The sequence below is a fragment of the Rhinolophus sinicus genome, chromosome 1, assembly GCF_057876585.1.
Source record: "Rhinolophus sinicus isolate RSI-liver-muscle chromosome 1, RSI-T2T, whole genome shotgun sequence".
Lineage (NCBI taxonomy): Eukaryota > Metazoa > Chordata > Mammalia > Chiroptera > Rhinolophidae > Rhinolophus > Rhinolophus sinicus.
In genome coordinates, this window is record NC_142501.1 from 20,148,582 (window position 1) to 20,176,419 (window position 27,838).

At 41.9% G+C, this 27,838-nt stretch overlaps 1 protein-coding gene across 2 annotated transcripts in view; it reads right to left on the bottom strand.

Annotated features, from left to right (window-relative positions):
* ANO4 (anoctamin 4) overlaps positions 1-20,726 on the bottom strand; it is a 359,351-nt gene extending 338,625 nt beyond the window's left edge. The window contains exons 1-2 of one of the 2 annotated variants that reach the window (XM_074326212.2): positions 20,455-20,726; positions 6,894-6,977 (exon numbers count right to left, since the gene is read on the bottom strand). In XM_074326212.2, the coding sequence (XP_074182313.2) occupies positions 6,894-6,977; positions 20,455-20,575 (205 nt within the window). In that variant the 5' untranslated portion in view covers positions 20,576-20,726. The remainder of the gene's footprint in view (positions 1-6,893; positions 6,978-20,454) is intronic. The other variant, XM_074326210.2, reaches the window with a different exon arrangement.
* Between the last annotated feature and the right edge of the window lie 7,112 nt (positions 20,727-27,838).

A 27,838-nucleotide genomic window follows, 5' to 3' on the forward strand; every position in this document is an offset into this window, starting at 1 on the left:
AAGGAGCTCAGAGTCTAGTAAAGTCTTTGTATAGGAGGTAAGACTTACGTTCATAATGAAAAAATACCTGGAGGCCTACTATGTGCTAGACACTTTGCGTAAGTGATTCCAATCCTCACAGCAATTGTACAAGGGGACTATCACTATTTTAGTTTTATAGATGAGGAAACTGGATCTCAACTTGCCCCCAGGTCAAGCAGTCAGTAAGGGCCAGAAACAGAATCTCAGCCCAGAACTGACTGACTCTAAAATCTATATTTGTTTCCCCCTAAACTACAACTAACCTGGGTACAAAGCAAGATGAAAGAAACAGTTTAAAGTAGGACAGAAATTTCCCTCTGGGGAGAAAGCCCTTTTAGGTGGAAGGACAAGATCATGAAAAAAGTGGCATGAACTTGACCTTATGGGCAAGGGTTGCAACCTTGGGGCCAGAGGACTGCAGTTGTTCTACAGATGTGTTTTCAGTCCACGCTTTTCTTAATTTGAAATAAAAATCAATCAAAATTCACAACAATAAAAATGTACAGAAAAATCAGCCTTCTAGCTTCTCTTGAAAAATCCCTTAATGTTCTCCAAAAATCATGCGACACTGGACTGCATTCCTACATGGTGACTAACAGCTGGAGCAACCACGGCAGCCGCCCTCTTAAGGTGGAGTAAGGGAATTCACATTGTTTCTTCCCCAGTCTGCGACAGACCCCACCATCCCTAATACACTCCCAGCCTACTCACTCATGTGTCTTACATGCCTGACCTGAGCAGGCATCTGCATGTGCAACCGAGATACAGAAGTTAGGAACAGAAAGAATATAAGTGTAGTCAGGAAAACAAATAAATAAGAACGGAAAAGTAGGCTGATACAAGACAGTTGAGGGTCTTAAATGCCAAGGCAAGAAAATTGGATTTTATCTGGCAGGGAAAACAATATACCCAAAAGTTTGCGAAGTGGAGACTGAAATAATCAAATTAATAGCTGCAAAAGTAGCCAGAATCTGTCCCTTCTTCCTCTAGAAGGTCTTAACCATAGTGAAGGGAAGCCCAGTAAAAGATGCTGATATGTGGGGACTGGAGGTGTGAGGGGAGAAAGTCCAAACTGAGGAGTAGGTGTTAGGAACCAAGAAGACCCAAAAGAGGTACAAGGGACAAGACTGAACGATGGCATCTGGGGCAGCCCTCCTACACCATGCTAGAAACCACCGGAACACGGATATGAGTCAGACGGCCCCCGCCCATACTTTACAGTTAAGTGTTCATTCTCTCCATGTGTGTCTCCCTCATGAACTGAGACTCCCTCAAGGTCAGAGGGTGTCTCAGTCCCCTTTGAATCTCCCTCCCAGTGTTTCTCTACTTGACTCCTTCCCTCACTCCTCTTCCACCTCGCACAAAGCGAGACTCCGAGCTGACTCCCAACAGATAGATACCCACTGTTAAGTGAATTCTTCCTAGATGCAAGAGGCTATGAAGTAGAGTTCAGGCGAGAGTTATTAAGGGACCAAATTTAAGTATGGGCAGCAAGAAAGGAAAAGAGGTTCGGAGAGATATGCAACCCTGACATGGGAAGAAAGGAGTTTGGGGCTGCCAGGTAGCTTTGTCTCTCACTGGCATGATGTCAGAAGAGACTTATAGCAACCAGAATGGTGGATGTCCTCATCCTAATTGTGGTGATCAGGACTGGCTTTACAAGGCATGAGGAAGGTTGGGTGTGTTTTTAGACATGAAGAGTGGAGCTTTAGTAGAAATATCTACTGTGTTTCCCCGAAAATAAGACCTAGCCGGACCATTAGCTCTAACGCGTCCTTTGGAGCAAAAATTAATATAAGACCTAGTATTATATTATATAAGACCTGGTTTTATATTATAGTAAAATAAGACCGGGTCTTATCTTAATTTTTGCTACAAAAGACGCAGTAGACCTGATGGCCCGGCTAGGTTTTATTTTCAGGGAAACATGGTATGTGGAAATGTCTGGCAGGAGGCTGGGAAAAAAAAGGAAATGAAGATCAGAAAAAATGGGACCATAGTCACAGACCTATTAGTCGTCCACACAGAAGGCAAGGCTCAAGCCTAGAAATGAACAATCGATTTCACTGTTATAAAATTACACATCCACTAAAACTACCGTATTGCCTAACGCTTCCTGGCACTGTGCTAAGGCATCTACCAGCACCACCTGATTTAAACCTCACAATAGCTCGGTCAGGCAGGTGTTATTATTCCCATTGACAGATGAAGAAACTGAGGCTAAGGGACATTGTTACATCCCCAAGGTCAACAGCTACACAGAAATAACAGCCAAGATTCAAGCCCAGGCTCACTGAAGACAACTTGGGTGCTCTTGGACCACTGAACCATCCTCACTACCAGGGGGTGGGGGGCAAGAGGGATTCTTGGGGCTGGAAACCAGTCCTATTTCCCCACAAATCACTCTTAGGTTATTTCTTTCGTTCTGAACAATTTTTCAGAGAAGGATCTCAATGAAACACTTGAGGAAAGAGAAACGCTGACACATGCCAACTGGATTGTTTGAATTTTTCTTGGTCAGTCACTTTCCTAAAAGGTAACTCAGCAGAATGCAGTGAAGGTGAGTGAAATCTTTCTTGAGCGAGGGCTATGGAGCCTCTAGAAATATTCGACGAGAACACAGATTCTCAACGTTCAGAGCTGTAGAAGACTGATGTGAATCCTACTGACCCAGGACTGCCCCTAAGAGAGTCTGTTACACTAAACCTCCGATACAAATTTGTTTATTTTTTTGTGATCAATACTCTTAGATTGCCCAGAGCTACTAAGAGTGTACTGGGGCCGTAGAAATCAAACTCCAGAATGCTCCCATTTAAATCGATGTCCCATTATGTTCCAATTAAAAATTTAAAAACATGTTACCTTCTATTCACAGCAGAGAACACTTTTACAAGAAGAAGAATTACAGGACCATGTTTTCCCTTGCCTTTTGCTTCAGTCAGAAACCCGCTTAAATCCCTCTTCTCAGTCCACGTTCCCAAGCTCCTGGGGAGTCGTTATACAGAATAGAGCACAGTGTGAAAGTGACATGTTTAATAGTCCCAAGGAACTCTGGTCTCTCCACAGTTCAGGTTTTACCATATCTTTTATAAAATTATAATTGATTTGTAGCATATAGTTAATTTTGAAAAGATATTGTTCACATAGGTAGCAAGCACTTTTTTTAGTTTAAGAAATTACTACAGCATTCACTCCTGAACGGGAGTTCATTAGCAAATATTTTAATCCATGGTGTTGATACAGATGAGCTATGATAAGATCTGCATAATTATGATGGAATATAAATGGACCAGCCTAAGTTTAAAAGTGGCAATGAGGTCACAGTATTTTGAGAGAATAACTAACCGACCATCCAGGGGAACAGCTGGCATCCAAGTGTCCAAGAGGCAAGTAATAGAAATGTCACACTGGTAGCCTGCCCATTCTCTCCCACCCACCAGCCTGTGCCCACGTGGGGAGTGGGGTCTCAGCTCTCTGTGTTCTATGTCAACATTATCACCCACTAGACCCAAAATTGTAAAGAGAAACACGTAAGGAACACTCAAAATTTCAGGCAGTCTTGAGAAAAAAAATGATATTAATTAACTATGAAGTTCGTAAATCTCTTATACATGGGTAAGATGTGAGTTTACTAACAGAAAATAAGGAGTTATCCAAGGTCTCATGGATAAATAGAAAGATTTCAGAAAGAGTCATTTTTCTGTTTCTTGAAATTTTTTGGCAACTCTGCTTTAGGCAGGACATAGGTTCCTATAGAAACTACATTATTAGGAAATCCACAAGTGTGCTGTTTTATTAAATGGAATTCTCTCACAATATGACACTTCTCTGTGAAATGACTCCTCTGTAAGAGGAGGACTGAAATGAAGAAAATGAAAGAAATAAAAGGAGCTTTTAAAACTGAACTCCTTGGAAGACCCAGCGATCTGTCCTCCCTCCAGTATTTTGAGTCTAAGGTTGTTAATTATTTTCTGCTTTTACTATAAATATTGCAAAAGTGCTTCGTGCTGGACAGACTATGGGCACTGAACACTGCCTGATGCCTGTGCAGAATCCATACCCCTTCTTCCTCCCAATAGAGCCCTATTTTGTTTGGGACTTCATCCCAGCCCCACTCAGTCATGTAACTCAGGGCAAGTGACCTCATCCTCACCTCCCTCCCCCTGGGCATGATGGATCTAAAGATAATCTCAGCTCCCTTGTCAATGATTGGTTCGTGGATAGTCATGTGACCCAATCCCATGAGATAGGAAAAGTCTCTGAGGTACTTCAGAGGAAATCCTCTCAGTTCCACAAGTGAAAGCCTGAGGAAGGCACCAAAGCTCCTTTCCCTCTGATCACTGTTGTATCTACATGCAATTCCTGGAACCATGGCAGCGATCTGGCTGCCACCACAAAGATAAATTCTCTGAGCAAAGCAAAGGGTAGAAAGTCTTTCACAACATCACTGAAGAGCTTAATCAACCTGTTCTATGGACAGGCCTGCCTCTGGTCTTCCTGTTATGTGAAATAATGCATTGCCTTATGGTTTCAACCATTTTGAGTCAGGGAGCTGAAGCAATATTCAAGGGTCTTTCAGTTATCCCATCACCTTCTGAGAAAACTAAGTGTCCGTCATACCCACCTCCACTTCAGAAGGAACTATATATGTCAGTAACCATCTGTTATATTAGTTTCCTAAGGCTGCTGTAACAAAGAATCACAACCTGGGTGGCTTAAAACAACAGAAATTTATACTCTCACAGTTTTGGAGCTAGAAGTATAAAAGTTAAGATGTCAGCAGGGCCACACTCTCTCTGAATTCCCTAGAGGAGAATCTGTTCCATGCCCTTTTCTTAGCTTCTGAAGTTGCTGACAATCCTTGTTGTTCTTTCACTCATACATACGTCACTCTAATCTCTGCTTCAACCTCCCATGGTGTTCTCCCTAAATGTCTCTGTGTCTCTTCTTTTCTTATAAAGATACCGGTCATATTGGGTTAGGTCCCAACTAATCGAGTATGACCTCATCTTAACTTGATTCTGTCTGCAAAGACCCTATTTCCAAGCAAGGTCAAATTCAAAGGTATCAGATGTTAGGACTTCAACATATCTCTTTGGAGGACACAACTCAACATATAATACTCTGACATGGTGGCCACAGCTAACTAGACCAGGGGAGGGCACCTGGCCAGCCAGTCTGCAAGATGGCAAGTGACAAAAGTTTTGTCCAGTGGGAGATAGATTACCTGGGTTCAAATCCTACCTCTTACTACTCATATAGCCTTAGACAACTTTTTTAATCTCTAGAGAATTTAGTTTCATTTGTAAAATGGGGACAATAACAGTATCTACCTCATAGGATTGCTGTGAGGATTAAATGAGTAAACAGAAAAAGAGTAGCTAGAACAAAACTCAGCACAGAGAGAGACCTCCCCAAGAGTGGCAGCTATGATATGGTCCTTGCCATCGCTCCCTCCACTTTCACTGGGAAGCATCTGTAAAAAGAAGTCCTAGTCAGCTCATCACTCCTTATTCAGAGCTTTGCAACTTGGCTCACATCACACCATCTACTGACCTGGCTCCAGGATGTCACCAGAGCAGATTTCAACTTTAACTCTCCTCAGTCTCCCTTTCTAGAAATTCTTTGGGCTTTCCAAAAAACGTGCACATTTGGTCTTTCTACCTGTCATTATTTCTACTCTAATTGTGCTTCCCCCCAAAATTCATCATGGGCCCTCAATGTTGTCTTCAGCTATTGCCCATTCCCTCCACATTTCCAGTTTCATGTGGGGCATTTTAAGGTGGGAGCAGTTTCATGAGCACCTCAAACCCAGCACATCTAATCTATAGCCATCACATCCTCTTCCTGACTTCTGTGTTTCTAGGAATGGTTCAGACTCCTTGTCACCCTGATTCAAAATCGCAGGGCACACTTACGAGATGTGACAATTAAGTTTGCAAACTCATCCTAGGAAAAGTGCTACATACCTCACTGCTGAATATCACTACAGAAGTACTCCCCTTGGAAAGCTATGCACCAACACCAGTGCCTAGTCCACCCTTCAAAACAATTTTGGAATTCTTTTTCTGGAATGGCCATCAGAGCTGTCATCGTATTACCCTTGATGTCCTGAACGTCATCAAAATGTCTTCCTTTCAATATTTCCTTTATCTTCGGGTAAAGAAAGAAGTCATTGGGGGCCAGATCAGGTGAGTAGGGAGGGTGTTCCAATACAGTTAGTTGTTTACTGGCTAAAACTTCCTCACAGCCAGCGTGGCGTGAGCTGGTTCATTATCCTGATGCAGGAGCCATGAGTTGTTGGTGAAAAGTTCAGGTCATCTAACTTTTTCACGCAGCCTTTACAGCACTTCCAAATAGTAAACTTGGTTAACTGTCCAGTTGGTACAAATTCATAATGAATAATCTCTCTGATATCAAAAAAAGGTTAGCAACATTGTTGCAACAAGTTCGTGAACTTAATTGTCACACCTCGTACTTATGGAAAATAATGTATGTTTTCTATTTATAATGGTGATATAAAATTTGTTTTTAAATTACATGACTATAAATCTTTAAAAATGATTTTTAATATTAAGTGCATAATCATACAGGCGATACACAAGTGAAACAGTTAAAGCAAATAACGAAAAGTTGGGCAAACCCGGATTTTTAAAATCTTTAGACTACATTGCTTCCGGCCATTTCTATGCGAAAGCAATAAAGTGCCCCACAAGAGGGCGCTGCAGCAAGGTGAATTCACAAGCAATTGCTCTGATTCAGAAAATAAACGCTCATGCCATTGCATTTTCTACTCCTTCCATAGCCCTCCCCCTCACCAGCCTTCCCAGGCAATAATAATTTTTATAAAACAAAATGACACAATTGCTCACCGATGGTGATCTGGCTGACACAACTGTAGTAGCTGCCTGTCGTTGCACTGGAAAGGTTATAACTCCCACTGCTCACATCTTTGTCTGTTAAGAAAAAGAAGGTCAATTATATTCTGGGAGACACCACAATGACTGCTAGTAAATAGACCAGCATTCGGTGTCTGCCCAGTCTCATTCTCATTCATTCATGGATGCTTCGGGAGTACTAGGTGCCAGGTACTTGGAACATTTCAACAAACAACCCAGGCTGCCCACACAAACAATTTGAGATCAATGTCACTGTTATTATAATTGGGGGGGAGCGAGGTGAAGAGTGCTGGGGGAGGAAGTGTGTGCAGAGGCAGGTGACAGGACTAGAAGGTACCAGGTAAGGTTTCCTAGAGGAAGTGACATCTAAACTAAAACTAAATGTGAATTCTATCGGACTAGGCAAAAGGGGGAAGAACTGAGGGGAAAGATCCAGCCTCCAGTTATCACGGCTGCAGCTGAACGCAGTAAGGAGAGGTGAAGCAGGAGCCAAACTATGAAGGGTGTTATAAACAGCATTAACAAGTTTAGATTTTGCCTAGAAAGCACGATCCCATTTTCATTTCGAAGAGATAACTTTCTGGCAGCTGGAGAACAGAGGGGAGGAGGGTGAGATAAGAGGCAGAAAGGCCCCTCTAAGAGGCAGCTGCAATAATCCTGACAGCGAGAGGCGGTGACTGCCAAGTCGTGGGAGAAGTGGTAGCGGAGAGAGAGAAGTGGATGAGATTCCCTTCGAGGCAAAAAGTACAACCCCCTGCACTGAATTCTTCACTACCGGGAACAGGAAATGTTCTAGACAGAAGGGGCAAAAGAAACCCAAACCTCACATTTACATAGCATCTTAGCATTTTCATCCATATCATCTCATGCACAAGATAGAAGAGGGCAGGCATCACCCTTCGCGTCTGACGGAAAGGCTGAGATTCGAGGTGGCTGAGGGACTTGCCCAAGGTCACATGACAGCATGTGGCAAAACAGCTCAAATCCAGATGAGAACTGCTTCAAATTGTTTATAAAACATGGTAGGGCATCAATAACTGATTTTAAAATATCAGAGTAAATACTATTGTCTAATACAAAACACTACAGGTTAGAGACATAGTCATTACAGTAATGGTTGCAAAACTGGCCTGAAGGAAACAGCTGAATACTTTATGTTACGTAATACTAGGAAAACTTCAAAACTCTCATCTACAAAGATGAAAATTTTGGATCTGAGGGAGAAAAATAATTATTAACGATTAGTCAAATCCAGTCAAAGAAAAGGGATTTCTGGAAACACTGAGATTTTAATGAGAGTGATGTGGATTGGAAGAGAAGATGATTTTATAGGTAAACATTCTTAGGAAGAATGAACTGCAGGCACCTGGTCAGAGGAAATAAGAGTCATTTGCGGGGGTGTCTCTATGTGCTTGGGTTGGAAAATACTGACACAAGCAGGTAATGAACCAGAGGGCAGAGAAACACTGGTGACCCTCAGAGGCAACACCAAGGCCACAGCAGGTCCACGAACGGAGATAAAATGAAAAAGAAAAAAAAATTACTGTTTTAACATGGGAAAAAATAATTCTAGCAAGTGCATGTGGCCAATTACTCTTCTAAGAAACATTCCCAGGCCATCTCCATTCTCCAGGGTGCTTCCTGAGTAAAAGGCACCACCCCACCCCCCACGCCCCCAACAGAGATGAGCAGGCAAGATGGTACAGGCACACCTTGGATATAGTGGGTTCGGTTCCAGACCACCATAGTAGAGTGAATATCGCAATAAAGCAAGTCACATGAATTTTTTTTGGTTTCCTAGTGCATATGAAAGTTATGTTCGCAGTACACTGTGGTCTATTACGTGGGCAATAGCATTATGGCTAAATATGTCCACACCTTCAATAAAAAATACTTTATTGCTAAAAAATGTTTTATCGCTAAAATCATTATGAGCCTGTGAGAAAAATGATGCACTTAGAATTGCTTGACGCAGGTTTGCCACAAACTTTCGATTTCTAAAAAACACAGTATCTGTGAAGCGCAATCAAGTGAAGCACAATAAAATGAGGGGGGCCAGTACAGGTTTCCCTGCTACCCAGAAGGAGAGCATGCCTATGAAACTTTTCATCAGCCAAAATGGCACAAAGCAAAAAAGCAATTACCATGAATTTAAAAGCAAAAATCCTCTTCAGATTTCTGTCGGTTAGAGAAAACAGGTACTAATGGAGGTCTTTCATAAAAGCAAAGTGGTGCAATGTGAACCTTTGAAAAGAAGCCGGTTACCTTACTGCTTTATGTGTATTCTAAACCATGTACTTGTCAAGGTGTTACTCAAACCCAGGTGTTATTCAATTCTGCAATTTCCAGGGCTTAGTGCTGTGTCTGGCATAAGGCAAATAAATGCTCAATATATGTTCATTGACTGAAAGAAAGAAAAAAGGAATGCATGAAATTAAAGAAAGAATAACAAATGACTATTTCCCTTTCCTATTAGTTATAACTTCATTAGCGATGGCTGTGATCAGAGAAAGAACATGGGACCAGGAGTCAGCCGATGGGTTTGAAGCCCAGTTGCTGTATATAATCACTGAACTTGGGCAAACTTTTGACTTCCTTTAGTATTGTTTTTTCCATCTGAAAATAATGACAATAAGTCTTATCTAACTTTTTCTGGGGGAGGGGGGAAATGGGGTATGTTAAATAAAAATAATCAGCTATACAAAGCCATACAAAATTCATAGTTAGCAAATAATTTAGCATATATTTTAGAATCGGCTGAATCAACAAAATCCAGACCTAAAACATATCAAACTACTCTATTCTAAAGTTGTCACTCCTAATTCTTTTGAAACCCTTCACTCATGATCTCTCCTTAAAAGATTCTGGAATGGAGGCATCAAAGGTGGAGAGCGAGAGGAGAAGGAGAGGGAGAGAGGTAAAGGGGAAGGAGAGAGAGACAGGGAGTGAAGGAGAGAGAGAGAGAGAGAGAGAGAGAGAGAGAGAGAGAGAGAGAGAGAGAGAGAGGTTTTCCCAAGTACATAAATGTCTATGAATAGGGAGAAGAAAAGAAATGGAGAAAAACATACTAAGGAATTCTAGAGGAAAGCAGCAGAATGCTTAAATTAGTAATGAATGTCTGGGAAGAGGCTGTGAATAAATCTAAATGGTGAAACTATTGAAATATGAATCATATGATGAGGTGTGATAAAAAAAATATGGTGAATGTTTAAATTAAAAACAAAATTACAGTAAAAGACACATTGCCTTTCATTTCCCTCAAAATACTCCCCCCAACTTCAAACACACTTATCACATCGTTCTTGTCACTTTCTGAAGCAGTTCTAGAAGTCCTCTTTTGTGTCTTTAGTTTCACTGTCGTGGCTGCCTCAATGTCCTGAATTGATTCAAAATATTTTCCTTTTATGGTCATTCTGACTTTGGGGAAGAGCCAGAATGCCAGATCCAGTGAGTAAGGTGCATGAGGACACACCGTAACATTTTTATTTGACAGAAATTGCCGTATACCAGAAGTGATGTGTGACATGGAGCCTTTCCATTGTGATCACAAAATGTGGTGAATGCTGCTGCCGAGTGCCATCCAATGGAAAGGCAGGGATTTTCAATACAGGAAGCAGCGCGTCAAAACTTAGTAACAGTGTGTGACAAGTTTCAATTTGTTCAGTGCAGTCAGTCAGGTGTGAGCTATGGTTGAGAGAAGGTGTGTTTTAAAGTCCCGTAAATCATGAATCATGAACAATGCATTAACATGAAATGGGCAAATGGTTTCATCCTCCATCATGACAACGTTCTACGTCACACATCACTTCTGGTATGGCAATTTATGTCAAATAAAAACATTACAGGGGCAGCAGGATGGCTCAGTTGGTTAGATTGCGAGCTCTGAACAACAAGGTTGTTGGTTCGATTCCCATATGGGATGGTGGGCTATGCCCCCTGCAACTAAAGGTTGAAACCGGCAATTGTACTTGGAGCTGAGCTGCATCCTCCACAACTAGACTGAAGGACAACGACTTGGAGCTGATGGGCCCTGGAGAAACACACTGTTCCCCAATATTCCCCACTTAAAAAAAAATTACAATGTGTCCTCATCCACCTTATTCATCGGCTCTGGCACCATGCCACTTCCGGATCTTCCCCAAAGTCAAAATGACCATAAAAGGTAAATATTTCTAATCAACTCAGGACATCAAGGCAGCCATAACAGTGCAACTAAGGACACTCATGAAAAAGGACTTCCAGAACTGCTTCAGAAAGTGGCATGAATGACGGGATAAGTGTGTTCGAAACGAGGGGGAGTATTTTGAGGGGGATTAATGGCAATGTGTCTTTTACTATAATAACTTTTTTATTTACACTCACTGTATCTTTTGATCACACTTCGCATATGAATGGTAAAACTGGGGTGTAATGATGGTGGCAATATTTCAAAAAGACTCAAAGAGCAAAAGTCCAAAGACTGTGATAGTTGCGGTACACGGTGACTCTGTACAAAGGAAGGAGTTTCTCTGATACAGGCAATAAAACAAAAAAGCTAAATTTTATGGGAGGATCTGAATATCTATCTGGTCCCTTTAGGAACCAACTTGAGTTAATTTTTTTTTTTTAATCTGGTAACTTGAGACTAGTGGAAAAAATTGAGACTTTGACATAAATAATCCTCACAAATTCTAGAGTCAGTATCTAAACTAGATACCTGGTTCCAACCTTGGGCACATTTCATCTCCACGTGGCTACGTTTCCTCGTATATACAATGGGAATAATAAGGGAACCTCCTAATAAGGCAGCACCTAGTGTTCAATTAATGCTAGATGTTATTTGTATGTTAAACTTAAAAAGTCCAAGGATATCCCTAAAATGGAATACCATACAGCAAAGAAAATGAAGTAAACCTACACAAAATATTATGGACGGATTGCACAATCATAACGTTGAATGAAAGAAGCAATACAAAACAATACATGACTCTGTTTATGAAAATTTCACAACAAAACTAAATTATATTGTTTATGGATGCATACATGGATGGTAAAAATGTAAAGGAAAGTAACCCAATAATGAGCATGAAAGTCAGAGAGGTGGTTCCATTTGGCGGGGAAGAAGGCAATTTGAACTGTGGAAGCAAACAGGGAGTGCCAGGTGGGTTCCGTGGTGCTGCGAATGTTTTATTCCTTGACAGAGGTGGTGGTCACATGGTATATAGTTATTTGTTAAATTATATATAATTATTTGTTAAATTATAAATTTTTCTTACCCATCTGTTTATACATAAATTATAGTTCCCAGTCATATTTTTAAGAAATGAAGAGGGGCAGAAATCATGGCAGTGCAAACTAGGAATGCAAAATCTGACAAAATAACTAAGAAAATGAGCTGGCAGTAGCATTAGACAACACTAGTGACTGAGCACGCCAGGCACCATGTTAAACATTCATTATTTCATTTGCATCCATTATTTCATTGAAGCTTCAAAACACTCACTTAAGGTAGCTATAGTTAGCCCACTATACATATGAGGAACTAGAGACTCACAAAATTAGGGAACTGGTTCAGTCACACTCTGAGACGTCATAAAGCTGGAATTAAAACGCAGGTTTGTCTTACACTAGACAAATATTTGATAACAAAGGCAAAGACAGAAGGAGGACAGATTAATGTCACAAGCTTGGTGAGGTGGATTCCTGCTGTATCTGGCACTACGTCTTTGACAAGATTTTATCGGATGTACTAAGCACTGAAGTTCTATAGGGAACAAGATGGACATCATCACATGTATTCTGTTTTCAGAGGCCCACTTAAACGAAACGTGTGACAAAATTAACACACATTTCTTTGTCTCAAATTATTTTTCATGTACTCAGAACCAGTATGATCTTATAACAACAACAACAAAAATCAGGCTCATCTCAACATTCAATCTATCTTACCTTTCATCTTAACCACAGTGAGAAAGCAAGTACCGTGCCTATTTACATCTTTCCACTGAATGCAAAATTCTGGTAAAAATATAAGCAAATCTAAACAAAAACTGTTAATATAAAATGATAATTATAATGTCTCATTTGGAAGATCTATTTAAAAAATAGAATTAAAATCCTAAATAATAATATTATACAAGCCAGGAGGTAGGTGTTCAAAGTCAAAGGATTGTTCAGGGAAAGGCTGACAGATTAGATTTAGAGTTAGTTTAACAAAATGTAATGAGTAAGTGTAGACTTTGTTAAGTAAGATTTAAGTAAAACTAGAAGGGTAATTATTAAAACAACAGAAATAGATTATATTTCCAAACCAGTTTGTTGCATTGGTGGGGGGGGGGGGGGGAGATAGACGGTGGGGAAGAACGGGAGAGGGGATTTAACAAAACTCAACTTAGGAAAAGGAAACAAACGAGAATAAAGCACAAGGGGGGAAAAAACAAGACAAAGAGTAAATATGAAGTAAAACAGTAGAAAGAGGTTTAACTATATTAGTAATAACAATACATGTAAATGGTATAAATTTGCTGTTTAAGAGACTGTGAGATGGATTTCTAAAACAAATAACCAACTAAATGCTGTTTATAAGAGAAACACCTAAAATATAAGGACACAGACATGTTGAATGTAAAAGACATAAAAAGTTACAGCAAGCAAATACGAACCAAAATAAAGGTGAAGTAGCTTTGCTAATTTTAGATGAAAAATGCTTTAAAACAAAAAGCAGTACTAAAAATAAAAAGGATAAGTAAATAAGGATAAAAGGTTCAGGTTCAATTCTTCAGGAAGCTATTTAAGAAATGGGCCTCATTTCCTTCTTTATATTGTGACTGAAATTCATTCATTCAAAAAACATTAACTAACTACCACATACAGTAGACAAGGCCTGGCCCCAGGTAGGATCTAGTGCCTTGGGAGGTCTCTCTAAGGTGTGATGAATCGATTAAAGTCTAAAACGTGTGTTTCCACTCACCAGATCTTTTCCTATAAAAACGGATCTCTTAAATAATATCGTGAGGAGGATAAACACAGCCTGGTGCTATATAGTGGACCTTGCACAGCGTGCTGTATATTGCATAGGGTTTTCTAGGTTTTCACAACATTTTGGCATTTGCTCTTTCATGTGACGTTTGCAACAGCATGAGGAGGCAGGACAGGAATGAGTGGTAGTACTTACTAGTAGCAGTAACATCATGCTCTGTATCTTCCACTGGACCTGAGCTAGCCCCAAACGCCCACAGGCCAACATCATCCCTTATTCGTCTTATGACCACAGTTCCTGGCTCTGCCTAATGCATCGAAGACACAGAAAATGACTGCCCAAGCCTCTAGTAAGCTTTCAAATACTTTAATCACCATTTCTGCATTTTAAACACCGTGCCTGATACTCATTATCTCAGCTTCCCTCTGATTCTACTCTCACAGCACCGTGACAAAAAGCCCTTTCATGAGCCCTAATTACAGAAAAGCCTTTCCTTTCCTGTCCTTGCTTTCCTACTGGTACCTACTCCATTCAGTGTTGAAAATCCTATATTCTATTTCAATTTTTTTCCAGAAGGGAAAGAGCCATGCCTTATCACTACAATGTAAGATTCATGAAAACAGGCAGTTTTCGTTTTTGTTTTAACTTCCAGAACCCACAACAGTGCCTGATACATAGTAAGCACTCACAAAATATGTTGAATTGTTTTTTCTAGAAACTTCCTCGGTAGCTGTGGGCTGTTTGTGTGGGGGTACGTTCTAATGGAAAAATCAACATGCCTATTACAAAGAACATAATGTTTTAAAGGAAAATACTAAAACATTTCTTCATAGGATCAAAATAAAATGTTAATTTAATTTTACCCCAGAAAGAAACTTTAAAATATGAAGGGCTGAGGTGAAAGAACAATCTGTACATGCTTTGCTGCAGCTTCTCAATGGAAAGCATCCTAATCAGTGCTGACCACGAGAGTCTGGATAGCGTAATACAAGCATTGCCAGGTGGAGGAGGGCAAGAACAAGAGAAGTCATCAAATAGCTCCCTGGATTTATTTTGTAGCTAAACCGTAAATTCACGCATCTGATTTTACCAAGTAGCATGGATGCATCTGCTCTTTTCGTTTGTTCAAGGGTAAAAGTTATCTTGCTTATTTGCAATAGGAAAATGGATTTTTAAACTCTTGTGCATGGGGTACTGCCCCCTACTATCCTTCATTCTGTCCTTCAGGCAGTTGGACAGCCAGATATGGATCAACTACTATGCGCACATAGATAAAAGATATAGTCCTTGCCCTTTGGGATTTTACAAACCACAGAGGGGAGTCCTCCTTATAGCACAAAACAATAAACTGTGAGGGAGAGGACTTACCCTGAGAGGTCCCAAAAGAAGAACCAAGTCAGATGGGGAGGGTCAACAGGAGGGAGAATGAGCCTCGTAACGGGGAAAGAGGTGCGTTTCAGAGCAGGGTCCAGACACTTGAGTAAACCTCAGCCACGCAAAACCACCTGCCTCCCTAAAAGGTGGCATGCTGGGGCAAAGGGCACCCAGAGAGAAGGGTGGTCAGCTCCTGGAGGGCTTTGTTTACCAAACTAGAGAGGTTAGACTTTGACCTGTAAACAGAGAGGAGCCCTTGAAGAGTTTTAGGCAGAGGAATAGCAGGATCAGATTTGCAAGTGCAATTAGGAGGAGCCAGGACTAGAGGCCGGGAAATCAGCTGAGGAGGTGGCTTCTGCCTTAGGAGTGAACAACTATGGTGGCCTGAACTAGCCTAAGAGCAGTGGCCAGGAAGAGGATAAAACAGAAGAGAAAGACTTTAAGGAAGAAAAATCAGCAGTACTTGGTGATTAAGAGTATATTGGTGAGGGGTGGGAGATGAGGGTAAGGGGGATCAAATATATGGTGATGGAAGGAGAACTGACTCTGGGTGGTGAACACACAATGGGATTTATAGATGATGTAGTACAGAATTGTACACCTGAAGCCTATGTAATCTTACTAACCATGGTCACCCCAATAAATTTAATAAAAAAAGAGTATATGGGCTGGGAGAGGCAGTTGATAGTAACAGCTACTGTGTTCCCCTGAAAATAAGACCATGTCTTATATTAAGATTTGCTCCAAAAGACACGTTAGGGCTTATGTTCAGGGGATGCCATCCTGAAAAATCATGCTAGGGCTTATTTTCCGGTTAAGTCTTATTTTCGGGGCAACACGGTAATGCTCACTGAGTACTCACTATGTACCTCTCCTATGCACTTACAAGCATGATTGCATTTAAACCTCATAGTGACCCCATTTTACAGGTAAGAAAACTGAGGCACAGGAGGTGAATTAGTTTGCCCAATGTCACTGTTTGTATGTAATGGAAGGGGAGGACTTAAAGAGGACTCCCAGAATTCTGGCCTATGTAACTAAATAGAGCACACTGGCCCCTACCAACCACTCCTGTCTTGGACATCATGCTCTTCCAACACCACGCTGCTCGTGGCTGCCTTGAAGCCCTCTGCCATCTCTCTCCTTTGTCTTGTTTCATGCTGTTGCCCTCCCTGGAATGCCCTCCTTCTCCCAGTTGGCCTTTTAACATGTCTCTTCCAGGTAACTGTTCCTGACCTACCCCTCACTCCTCCCGGCCCCTCCCTTACAACACTGCATTAGAATTCTCAGTTTAGGAATCTATCCTCTCCAGCTGACCCTGCCATCTGTGAAAGAAGTGGTGCGATCTCATTTATTCTGGTACCCTGGGTCCAGGCTAGAGTCTGGAACATAGTTTGAGCTCAGTAGCTATCGTTATTCTATAGGAAACAGGTATGAGAAAGGAATTATTTTGGACACACTGTTTGAGATGTGTAGCATACAGGTAGAAAAGTCTAGCAGACAGCTGGGTATACAAGCATAGCACACTCAAACAACAAGTTCTGAGTTGGTGATTGCAATTTGGGAGTCACCTGAAGAAAGACAAAGTCAAAGGAGGGAAATTATGTCCTAGGCTCTCATCTCTTTGCCTCACTCCATTCCCATGTTGCATGGTTAGGCTTAGCTCTCACTACAACCCTCTCCTATACCCCCTTCCAATCACAAGTCCTGTATTTCTGGTCACCCACTACCTTTTAGCCTTTGCTCAAGCCATACCTTCTGCCTGGAATTCCTCATACAGCCACCCACACATTCGCTCATGTTCTACCTCTCCCTAACTACCCTCAGCCCTAGACTCCACGGCCAAACTCTCTAGACCTGCATTTGGGCTCCCCACTTGTTACAGAAGGCCTGGTTAAGTTCTTCATCCTGTCTGTGCCTCAATTTCTTCGAATGAATATGGGGCCAACACTGGACTCATTTCTTAAAGGTTGTGAAATTGAAATAAGCTAATTCACATAAAGTGCCATTATTATTGTGTCCCAGCATACCCCACACTTCTACTTACAATGCAGGAAACTGTCCCCCCCAATTTACAGGTTTCCCACTAAGAGACTGAGTCTGCACTTGGGACTGTTGTCTCAAATTTGGTAGATGTCTAATCAATGTCATCCACATAGTTGAGAGACAGAACCCAGGCAAACACCAACATAAACAGAAGGAAGAATCCACAAAAAAAGAAGCACTTTAAGAGGTAGGAGGGAAATGAGGGGAAAATAGTTATAACAGCAATACTGGCTCTGACTACTTTTCTTTCTCGTCTTCTACTTGCACTCTCAGCTCTGGCCACACTAACCTTCCAGCTGGCTGTGAACATGACAAGCTTGTTCCTGCCCCAGGGCCTTTGCACTTATGGTCCCTTTGCCAGGAATGTTCTTTCCTCACATAATAGAATGTTTCATTCCTTTCCTCCATTTAGGTCTCCATTCAAATATGTCCTCAGAGAGGCTTTCCCTATCTAAAATAGCCTAGCCCCTCTGTGCTCTGTAAGCTCCTTGGACCCCTTATTAAGCCTCCTCAAACCGGAAGCTAATGTCAGGCTAGCAAACCAACCACAAGTCCCTTCCTGGTTCAGCCTCGGACACAGCCCTGTGTCTTCTGCACTGTCAAGAACAAATCAAGACCCAGTCATTTCTCTCTAAAAGAGACTTGTCACCCATCCTTGGTCTCATGCACGTGGTTATGTAATGAGCTAAAAGCGGTTAAGAACCTAAACCATTTAAAGGACGAGGAACGAAAAATCAGAGCTTAGTACAAAAGGTTGAAGCATTAAAAATCCAGAATTTTAAAAACTGCATATCCATTGAACATATATTTATTAAAGGGCATATTACAGTTATTGATTACCCTAATCTCATTTCACATTTCTAGAATATATGCATCTGGACGACTTCCTGGACATAAAAATTGATGCTAAAATACAGAAAGAGCAAGAGTTCCAATATAGTGTCAAAATACACATTTGGATACGTAGCTAATAAGGTTTACTGGAAGCTGCTGATAATGAAATGCATACATAAGCCAAATTTCTCTCCTTAGGAACCTAAAACACATGGTCTACAGTATAACTGTTCATTCTCTTGGCAGCTCCTGTGGCAAAGACAAAACTAAGGCATTTGTTAATCAGCCAAATGAATATAAAAAGTTGAATCCTACAAATTCCAGGCAAGACACTTAGATCACCCTCCATCATAATCTATAAACCCAAATCCATCAGAACCAAAAGGGGACATTTTTTAAAGCAGTTCAATTTTCAGAAAGATGATTTGTGGAAGGTTCCAGAGCTGGGCCAGGCTCTCATCAAATAATGATCTCAACAGCACTTAGAGTGAGAAATAGATTCAATGTGTTCAATTTTGTTTTTCCTTCACGTGTTCCCTAGATTGAAAACCCTGATGGACTAACTTACCTTGTCATGTCTTGGATCCTATCTCTACTCACCAAAGAAATAATGCATACTTTGTGGCTAGGTACCCTCACCACTTTAGAGATGGGGAGGGAGGAAAGTCTGTCAAGGATATATTTAAAACAGCACAAATTCATTTTCTTTTAAGGCTCTAAAGAGAAACCTGTGTAATTCTTAATTGCTAAAAAAAAAATGATCTGCCACCTTTTCCTTTAATTACTGACATATATTTACTTTTCAAAAAATTCCACTACTTCTGGCTTCATTTTCTCCACCTGGGTGCCCAATTAAGCCTTTAAAGCTTGCAAAAATTTGTGGAACTGATTATTATGTAAACCTATTATTGACAGTATCCACAGAGCAGCATGTGAAATCTAACATGATATAAAAAAACAAGAGTTAGAGCCCTCTGATAAGAAAAGGTGTAAAAATAGGTTCCTGCCAATGAATATGCCTGAAATACCATGCCTGAAATACAGTGTTGACTTATCCCCAGATGGTAACCCAAGAGCGACAGTGTTGTGTGTTACACGTGCAGCAGAGGCAAGAACAAGTCATAACCCAGCAGAAAATGATTCAAGAAAAAAATAAAAAGGCCACTAATATGCAATTTGTTACCAGCTCACAATTTGTTAGCAGTTCCCCAGCATCAACTGCAAATCCTCAGAGCCACCCGAATGGTCATTTGAAACAGTTTAAATCCTAAGAAAGAAACACTGACCTCTTTAACCTTGGGGAAATGAGCAGGGGACATCACCGTCCCAGAGAATGAAGCCTCCACGCAAAAGAGCAGAAATTTCCCCTCCCGCCAACTCCAGGCTTGAAGATGTCCCTGCTGAACATTCCCCAACAATTGCTCACTACCTTCGCGTTTAAAACGCCCAAACTAGATGTTATCACCTCAACTGACTGGGAGCCAGGGGAAGGGAGGGAGGTCTACTTGAGTTTCTGCGTGCTATAACCCAGTCTCCACAGCATCTCTGATAAAGGACTAAAGAGAATTGCTTTTTCCACACAAGCAGGAATATTGATAAAGAGCTTTGTTGGCTTCGCCAGCGCGCTGAGATTTCTAGCTGAATCTGAAACCTTCACACTGTGATTTTTTTTTCCTTCAGAATTGTGCGATGTCGTCTTAAAATGATAAAAAAAATATATTTCTTTAATAAAAAATATATTTCTTTAACAAAGGGGAATAATGCCTTCTATTTCCATAGAAATGCTATTTCCAAGCTGATTTTTTTGCATTAAAAATATATTTTGTGCATATTATTTTATCCCATAGCATCTGGCAGAAAGATGTCCTCACCTCTAATTTACAGATAGAGAAATGCAAGAACAGAAAAGTTCTTAAATAACTTGCCCAAGGTCAGTCGCGGGCAAGATAAGCGCTGACTGAACGCAGATCTCCGAGCCTCGCACCGTTAAAAAGGACTTAACACCCGTATCCTTTCCCCTCGGTGTTCTGAAGCGAAATGGATTTTTCTGGAGTCCCGAAGCTCCGAGATACCTTCTAAATTTTAGGCGTTTTAACTCCACCGATTCTTTCTGTGAACACCCCCTCTCCAAGTTCCAGGCAGCCTCCAACCGCGCGGAGCATCCACCCCCCCCCCCCCCCCAGGCCGGCGCGCGCTGCAGTCGGCTCCTTCCCTTCCAGACCCTTCCGGAGCCGAACCCCGAAGTTTCCCGGGGTGCTCGAACGGTTCCCGGACCCCGCCCGCCCCAGCCGCCCCGGGAGCCCCGCGACAGCCCCCTGTTACCGTATGCCGCGAGAGAGGCCATCCTGGCCGGTGTCCTGCCTAGGCTGGCCAGGGCGTCGGAGAGAGCGGCCGCCTGCGCGCGGCGCCCCTGGACGGCCGGCGCCGGGTCCGGCGATTGCATGCGCTTGGCTCCCGCGGCGCCCGGCCGCCCTGCTCCTGAGCATGCCCAGTCAGCCCGCCGCGGCCGCCCGGGTGAGGTGCCGGCAACGCGCAGGTGCCCCCAGCCGGGTCTCCGCTGCAAGGGCGCTGGGGAACGTGGGCGCAGACGGGCCGCCGCGCTCCGAATGCCGGCGCTCCGGCTCCCCGCGGGGATTGAACCTGCAGCGGAGGACGCGGGGCCGGGAGAGAGGAGGGGCGAAGCAGGAGGTGGGAGGTGCCGGGGTGAGGGGGGAGACAAGCGGTGGCAGAAGGCCCGCGCGTCGGGGAGGACCCCGGCTGGGTCCACGCCAACAGGATGCTGCCTCGAGTCAGGGCGGCAGGGGTGACGTGGACAAACGTGGGCTAGGGGAGTCGGGAGCGTGCAACAGCCTCCGGGACCTCACGCCTTCAGCTCCTTTTCTAGGGATGTTCCACTGGAGAGCACGCCCGGGGACAGAGGGTTTGGGTCCGGCCGCCGGTGACTCGCCCGCGATTCCCACCCTGGGGGACAGTCTCAAGAAGGGCCGAGGCCAGTGTCCGGGGGAGAGTAGCAAGTCTGTCCTGCGGACTTTTATTAATGAAGTCATTAACCGCCGAGTACCGACTTCTGACACCAACAGTTCAGACCCTCTCAGCACATCATCCTGAACCTTCGTTCGGGCGTCTGTCTCCCCACGAATGGCACCAGTGTCCAATTCCCGCTCTGCCCCGCACCTCGATCAGGGCTCAAACTCATACAATGTTTGTTGAATGACTCAATGTCCGAGCCCAGAGGCTCGCCCTCCCTGGAAATCCGTTCTATGGTGCGGGTTTTCTGTTTGCAATCAGCTGACTGGGAAATGGGGAGTGAGAGGGAGAAAGAGACCGGAGAAGCAAGTGGCACCCATCGGAAGAGAGTTGGGAGAGTGGGGAGAACGAGAGAAAAGGGGAGGCCACCCAATGTCCCCCTCGGGGTCAGGCGCACCGGACGCTTTACCCAAGTGTCAAGTCACTACCACACCGTGAGCGCACCCAGGGCTTCCTGGCTCAGGGCTGACCTGGTCACTGAGGAATCGTGGCCTTTAATAACGCCAGCGCCCAAGGAATAGGGGTACTATGCTGTCAAGGCTGTTTAATTGCGTTTGGGGTTGTGCCAACTCGGGTGGTAGCACAGAGAGGACAGAGAAATCTGGTAGAGGCAAAATCTGGCGTTTCTTTAGGAAGCTGGCCTCGTGCTCCTGTGATCGCCGCCGCAGCCCCTCGGCGCTCACCGGCCTAATTTAGCCGCCAGCTTTTCTGCTCTCGAGACCTTCGAGACCTTCGCGTCTCTCTGAGCCTTCATTCCCCCTAGCTGTGAAGTGGCGGTAACCTTTACTGCCATGCCTGCCTCGCAAGACTGTGATGGGTACAGTATCCTTATCTCTGAAGCTCTGTCTTGAACGCTGCTCTCTGCCTGGAGCTTGTCCCGTGAGGGCCCCCACTTCCTCTCCCCCTGGAGTCCCTTCAGCCTCTCACACCGACCCCGCGATGAATTGTCGCCCCCAAGCCTAGAGCAGTTTGGAGACTTGCCCTCAGCCCCAGGCTGTGGGAGCCCATCTAGCCCAGGGGCGGGCTGCTCTTTCAGGCCTGCTCTCCAGGCCTGCTCTCCAGGCCTGCCCTCGGCAGTGCACCCCCAAGCACATTTTACATCGTCCGCAGCCTCCCTGCTTTCCCCACCCCCGCCCCCGAGCTCCTCTGCACCCAAGGCTGGGCCCTCAGGTCAGCCTGTTCCACTTCTGGTGCCCTTCCCCTGCCCTCCCCTCCGTGCCTGCCCTGGTGCCTGAGCCGGGAGCTGCCCCCTGGAATCCCGTCTGTGCCTCTGCTGGGACCCAAGGCCAGTTGCAAGTTGTCTTCTGACCTCCAGCTCTTTCTCCTCTCCTTACCTCCACGCTTTAGCTCAGGTAGGGTCACAAGGAAGGACAACCAAAATGAGTTACAAATTGCCCTTTAATTCTTCTTGGCAGCTCTTTCTAATTAGCAAGAACTAAAATGTAGTGTCTAATTAATTAACCTTTCTTAAGGCCACCAGAACTTCTGCCCACATGCTATCATCTCAAATCCTTGAGCTATTCAGCTCCCTCAATAAAATTAAGATTGAGCACACCATTCTCTCCGTAGAGAAATTGATGGACAAACACACCTCATTCCTTCATTGTGAGGTTTGCTAAGAGCCTTCCTGTTAGCAGGACTGTGCTGTCAGGTGACAGTGAGCTCTTCAAGCAGCCTCCCTGTCTCCCAGCCTCCTCCTCCTGGTCTGTAGCAGGAGGAGGTGCTGTCCCTACCTCACATTCTTGAGGGGAACAAAAGCCAATAAAGAATTGTGATACAGTGATGAAGGACAAGCTGTTAACCAAACCCTGCAGGAAGCAAGTGGTTCTTCTGTTTGTGCAGCAAAGATGACTTCACCAAGGAGATGACATTTGAAAGATGAGGTCCAAGATTTGTGTGGTTGCTGGTAAAATTTCTTAAAGAGAAGTTTGTCATTCAAATTTTCTTATATTTTATTCATTGTCCATGTTTTCAGGAGTAAAATATGAACGGCTACAACCTTGATGAAAGCTGTGTTCTAAATCTTTCCAGGAAAATGATTTGTTCAGATGATAGATTGAGAAAAATTAGTTCTCTTTTCAGCATGCTCTGAACTAGAACTATTTGATTTATTGTTAACTGCCCTGAACATTATATTGCATTTGACACTGGAAGAGCCCAACTCTCTGAGATTAATATTTTTAATAACTTACTTTAATTTCGTAATTTAATAGCTACTCTACACATACTCATTCTTTAAAACTATAATATTTGCATCTGGCCAATAGACATATGAAAAGATGCTCAAATATCACTAATTATCAGATACATGCAAATTAAAACCACAATGAAATATCACCTCACACCTATCAGAATGACCATCATCCATAAATCAACAAACAACAAGTGTTGTGAGGATGTGGAGAAAAGGGAAGCCTCATGCATTGTTGGTGGAATTGCAAATTGGTGCAGCCACTATGGAAAACAGTACAGAGATTGCTCACAAAATTAAAAATAGAACTACCCTATGACCCAGCAATTCCACTTCTGGAAATTTATCTGAAGAAATCCAAAACACTAATTTGAAAAGATATATGCACCCCTATGTTCATTGCAGCATTGTGTACAACAGCCAAATGTGGAAGCAACCTAAGCATCCATCTATAGACGACTGGATAAAAAAGATGTGGTACATATATACAATGGAATATTATTTGGACATAAAAAAGAATGAAATCTTGTCATTTGCAACAAGATGGATGAACCTAGAGTTACTAAGTGAAATAAATCAGACAGAGAAAGACAAATATCATATGATCTCACTTGTCTGGAATCTCAAGAACAAAACAAACAAACAAACAACCAAAAAAACAGAAATCATAGATACAGAAAAAAACTAATGGTTATCAGATGGGAGGGTTTTGGGGGACTGAGCGAAAAAGGTGAAGACATTAAGAAGTACAAATTGGTAGTTACAAAATAGCCATGGGGATATGAAGTACAGCATAGGGAATATAGTCTATACTATTATAATAACTACGTATAGTGCCAGGTGGGTACTAGACTAATCAAGGGGATCACTGCACAAATTATATAAATGTCTAACCACTATGCAGTACACCTGAAACTAATATAAAATAATATTGAATGTCAACTGTGATTAAAAAAAATAAACTAAAAAACACTATTTGCATTTGAAAAGTAATTTAGTTTTCATTTGCCTGTAATCAACTTGACTTAAAATTTGATCCATTATTATAGATTTAACAAACTGAACGTTTTAAAATATTGCTGTTATTGACTGATCAAAGCTTTTAGTCCCTATCTCCTCTGTATTCCCATAACACTTAATATATTTATTATATCATTGATTACATCATAATTTTTCTATTTACCCATCCATCTTCTTGCTGGAAAGCAGGGACCATGTCTTACATTTCAGTGTATCCCAACACCTAGCACATTATTTGGCCCATATTAGTTATGCAATAAATATTAGTTGAATGATTAAGTATGAGAGAAAAGAATATTTGATGATACAGAGGAGGGGTTGTTGAGGGGTCAGTGTTTAGGAGACTTGAGCTGCAGGTGACTTTATTCTGTAGCTCTCAAGCATCTCCCTCCCTTAAGAAAGACTGTTGCATGGAAACCACTATACAACACACTTTGGCCAGGCCAGAGAACTGTGTCCAAACTGCACTCTCTGTTCTTTCCAGGCGCAAAAAGTGGGGTTCTTATTCTGGAATCCATTAAACTCTCCCTGGAACTGGAGGATTCAGGAAAGGGTCCATGGGGGCGCTTCATGGGGTTCACGCGACTCCTGAAAATTACATTCTAATCTGGGTGTGTATATACATTTTTTTTAAGGTAGGAAGAGGATCCATAATTTTCATCAGATTTTCAGTGGTGAGCCTGATCCAACAGAGATTAAAAAATTATGGCATAGCAAATGTTTCACATCCCAAACACAGCCTTTTGAAAGAAAAGTAATTACAACAATAGAGCATTATAGCTTCATAACAGATCCCTTTACTATAATAATTGTGGCCCCGTTGGATCTGTGCTATAATTTGCTATACCAGGAAAAAATATATAGATAAAATTAAATGACAACATTTCTTTTTAAAAATTCCAAAATTAAATTTGAATTATTTAAAACTGTTAGGCCCTCACGGTTAAATTTGGGGTTGTTAAATGGAAATGTATAATCTTCAAACTATTTTTCTGAAACAAAATAATAATTTAAGATATCAAAGAAGCAGATACAACAAGCTCATATTTAGGGCTTTAAATGAAAGTTTATAACATGTTCTTATAAAATTTGGCAAATTTGCAACAATGAAATTTATTGTGTACCAGGAACTGCTCATATATATAAATATAATATTCATATTAATTCTTTGTATATATTTAAACACATATAAAGTGCTATATCTTTATATCTTTTATATATATTTACACTCTTAATCGATAGTAAGATTAATCAAATCTACTATTGTTATCACCATTTGACAGGGAAACTGAGTCACCAAGTGGCTAATTAACTGTTAGTAAGGGATGGATCCAAGATTTAAAACCAGATTCCAGAGCTCATGATATACTTCCAAATGGTGTTGAATACACATAGACCATCTGATTGTATTGCCTTCTAAATCTTCCATTTAAAATAAGCATTTTATTTATACTTTTTCCTTGAGAAGAAAAATAGGTAAGTTGTACTGAGAGGCAGTAAGGTGTGATGGTAGAGAAGAGACAAAGTGAGATTTTTCCGAAGGACATCAGGACCAGCCAGTTGAAACAAACTGCAAAAGTAAACATGAATGGTGAGTTCTTATCTTGAGGAAGAGAGCAGATTATTCTAGTTCTGGCTTCCTGCCCTCTATTTCTCAAGTGTCATGAAAATCTCTCTTCAATTTATAACAGAAAAGCTTTTGCCTGTAATATGTGTTTGGAGACCACTTCATGCATTCTGTCCCCGTATAAATGCCTTTTATAACATATTACACTAACTACCGTGTTTCCCCGAAAATAAGACCTAGCCAGACGATCAGCTCTAATGCGTCTTTTGGAGCAAAAATTAATATAAGACCCAGCATTATACTATATTATATTGTATTATATTATATTATACTTGGTCTTATATTATATAAGAACCGGTCTTATAGTAAAATAAGGCAGGGTTTTATATTAATTTTTGCTCCAAAAGATGCGTTAGAGCTGCTTGTCTGGCTAGGTCTTATTTTCGGGAAACACAATATTGTCCTGGCAACTTAACCAAATGTTGGATAAAATAGAACTGATTTTGGAGGCACTGCCTTGTTATCAAATCCCATGCATTAATACAGAAAAAAAATTATTAGAGGATCCAAACATATTTACCTTAAATACAATTTATGTTGTTATATAAATGACATGATTCTTTTCTGAAAACAGACACATGTAACATCCTAAAATTCGGAGTGTTACAATGGCTGTACAAGTGAAAACATTTTATATTCATTTGTGTGGAATTCAAGTTGACCTACCTTATTCTGAATTCATATTTATGAAAAATGTTACCACAGATTTCCATCTCAATGTGAAAAGCAAAAATTTCTATATTAAAAAACAAATTCCCATGTTCTTGAAAGCAACCTATGAAAATATTACTCTTCTGGTCTTCAATGAACACTATCAAATTAGAATCCTACACTAAACATTTCCTCTGGAATTTCCTCATCAAATGGTCTCTCTGACATGGAAACCACTGTACAACATACTTTGGCCAGGCCAGACAACTGTGTCCAAACTGCACTCTCTGTTCTTTCGAGGCACAAAAAGTGGGGTTCTTATTGTGTGGGACTTGTACTGGCCAGACCAGGACAAGAGGAGCTTGATGGAATTCACTAGATGATGAATTACACAAAGACAGAATTTAGGTCTTATTTTTCTTTTTTGGAAGGTCAGAGCCATGAGGAGACTTAGACAAGAGCACTGGTTCTGGAGTCAGCCTGAATTCAAATTCCAAACTCCACCACTTATTGGTTGTGTGACCTTGGGCAAATAAGTTAACCTGGGCCTCAGTTACACATCTCCAAAATGGGGGTAAAAAGAGCAACAGTGCAGAATAGTGGAGGGTATGGAATGAGTAAATATGTACACAAAGCCTTTAGACAGTTCTCAATAGATGTTAACCCATATTATTATTATTTCCAATGCCAATCAAGTAGTAAATCCTTTCACCAAGGGGTGATATTCATAATATTGAACAGCCAACACCACACCAAGCACTGGCAATCAAACAGGGATCCAGGCATGCCAGGTTTGACCAGTTAGCCGCTGGGTTGGGGGTCAGACTAAGGGAACCAAGGAGCCAGACAATGGGGGGTCTTGGGGTGGTGCTTGTCTTTTACCAACCAGTATGGAAATATTTCAATACTTTAAGACTGTCATCAGTGCGTCCTGGCTGTATCAGCTCTGCTTCACACCTTCCCAACCTGGACCTCCAAACCACTGAACTTCCTCGCCACTCCATAGACAAACTAGACCTTCTCATTCCAAACATGTTTTAGTTTCTAACTCCCTACTGAGAGAAGTGAAAGCAAACATAATGGGATTATTAAAATGCACATAGCAAGTTGATATTTGGGGGAGGCATGTGAACCTTCTATTTATGAGCACTTCCTAATAAGAGCTATTTAAAATATTTGTTTAATACAAC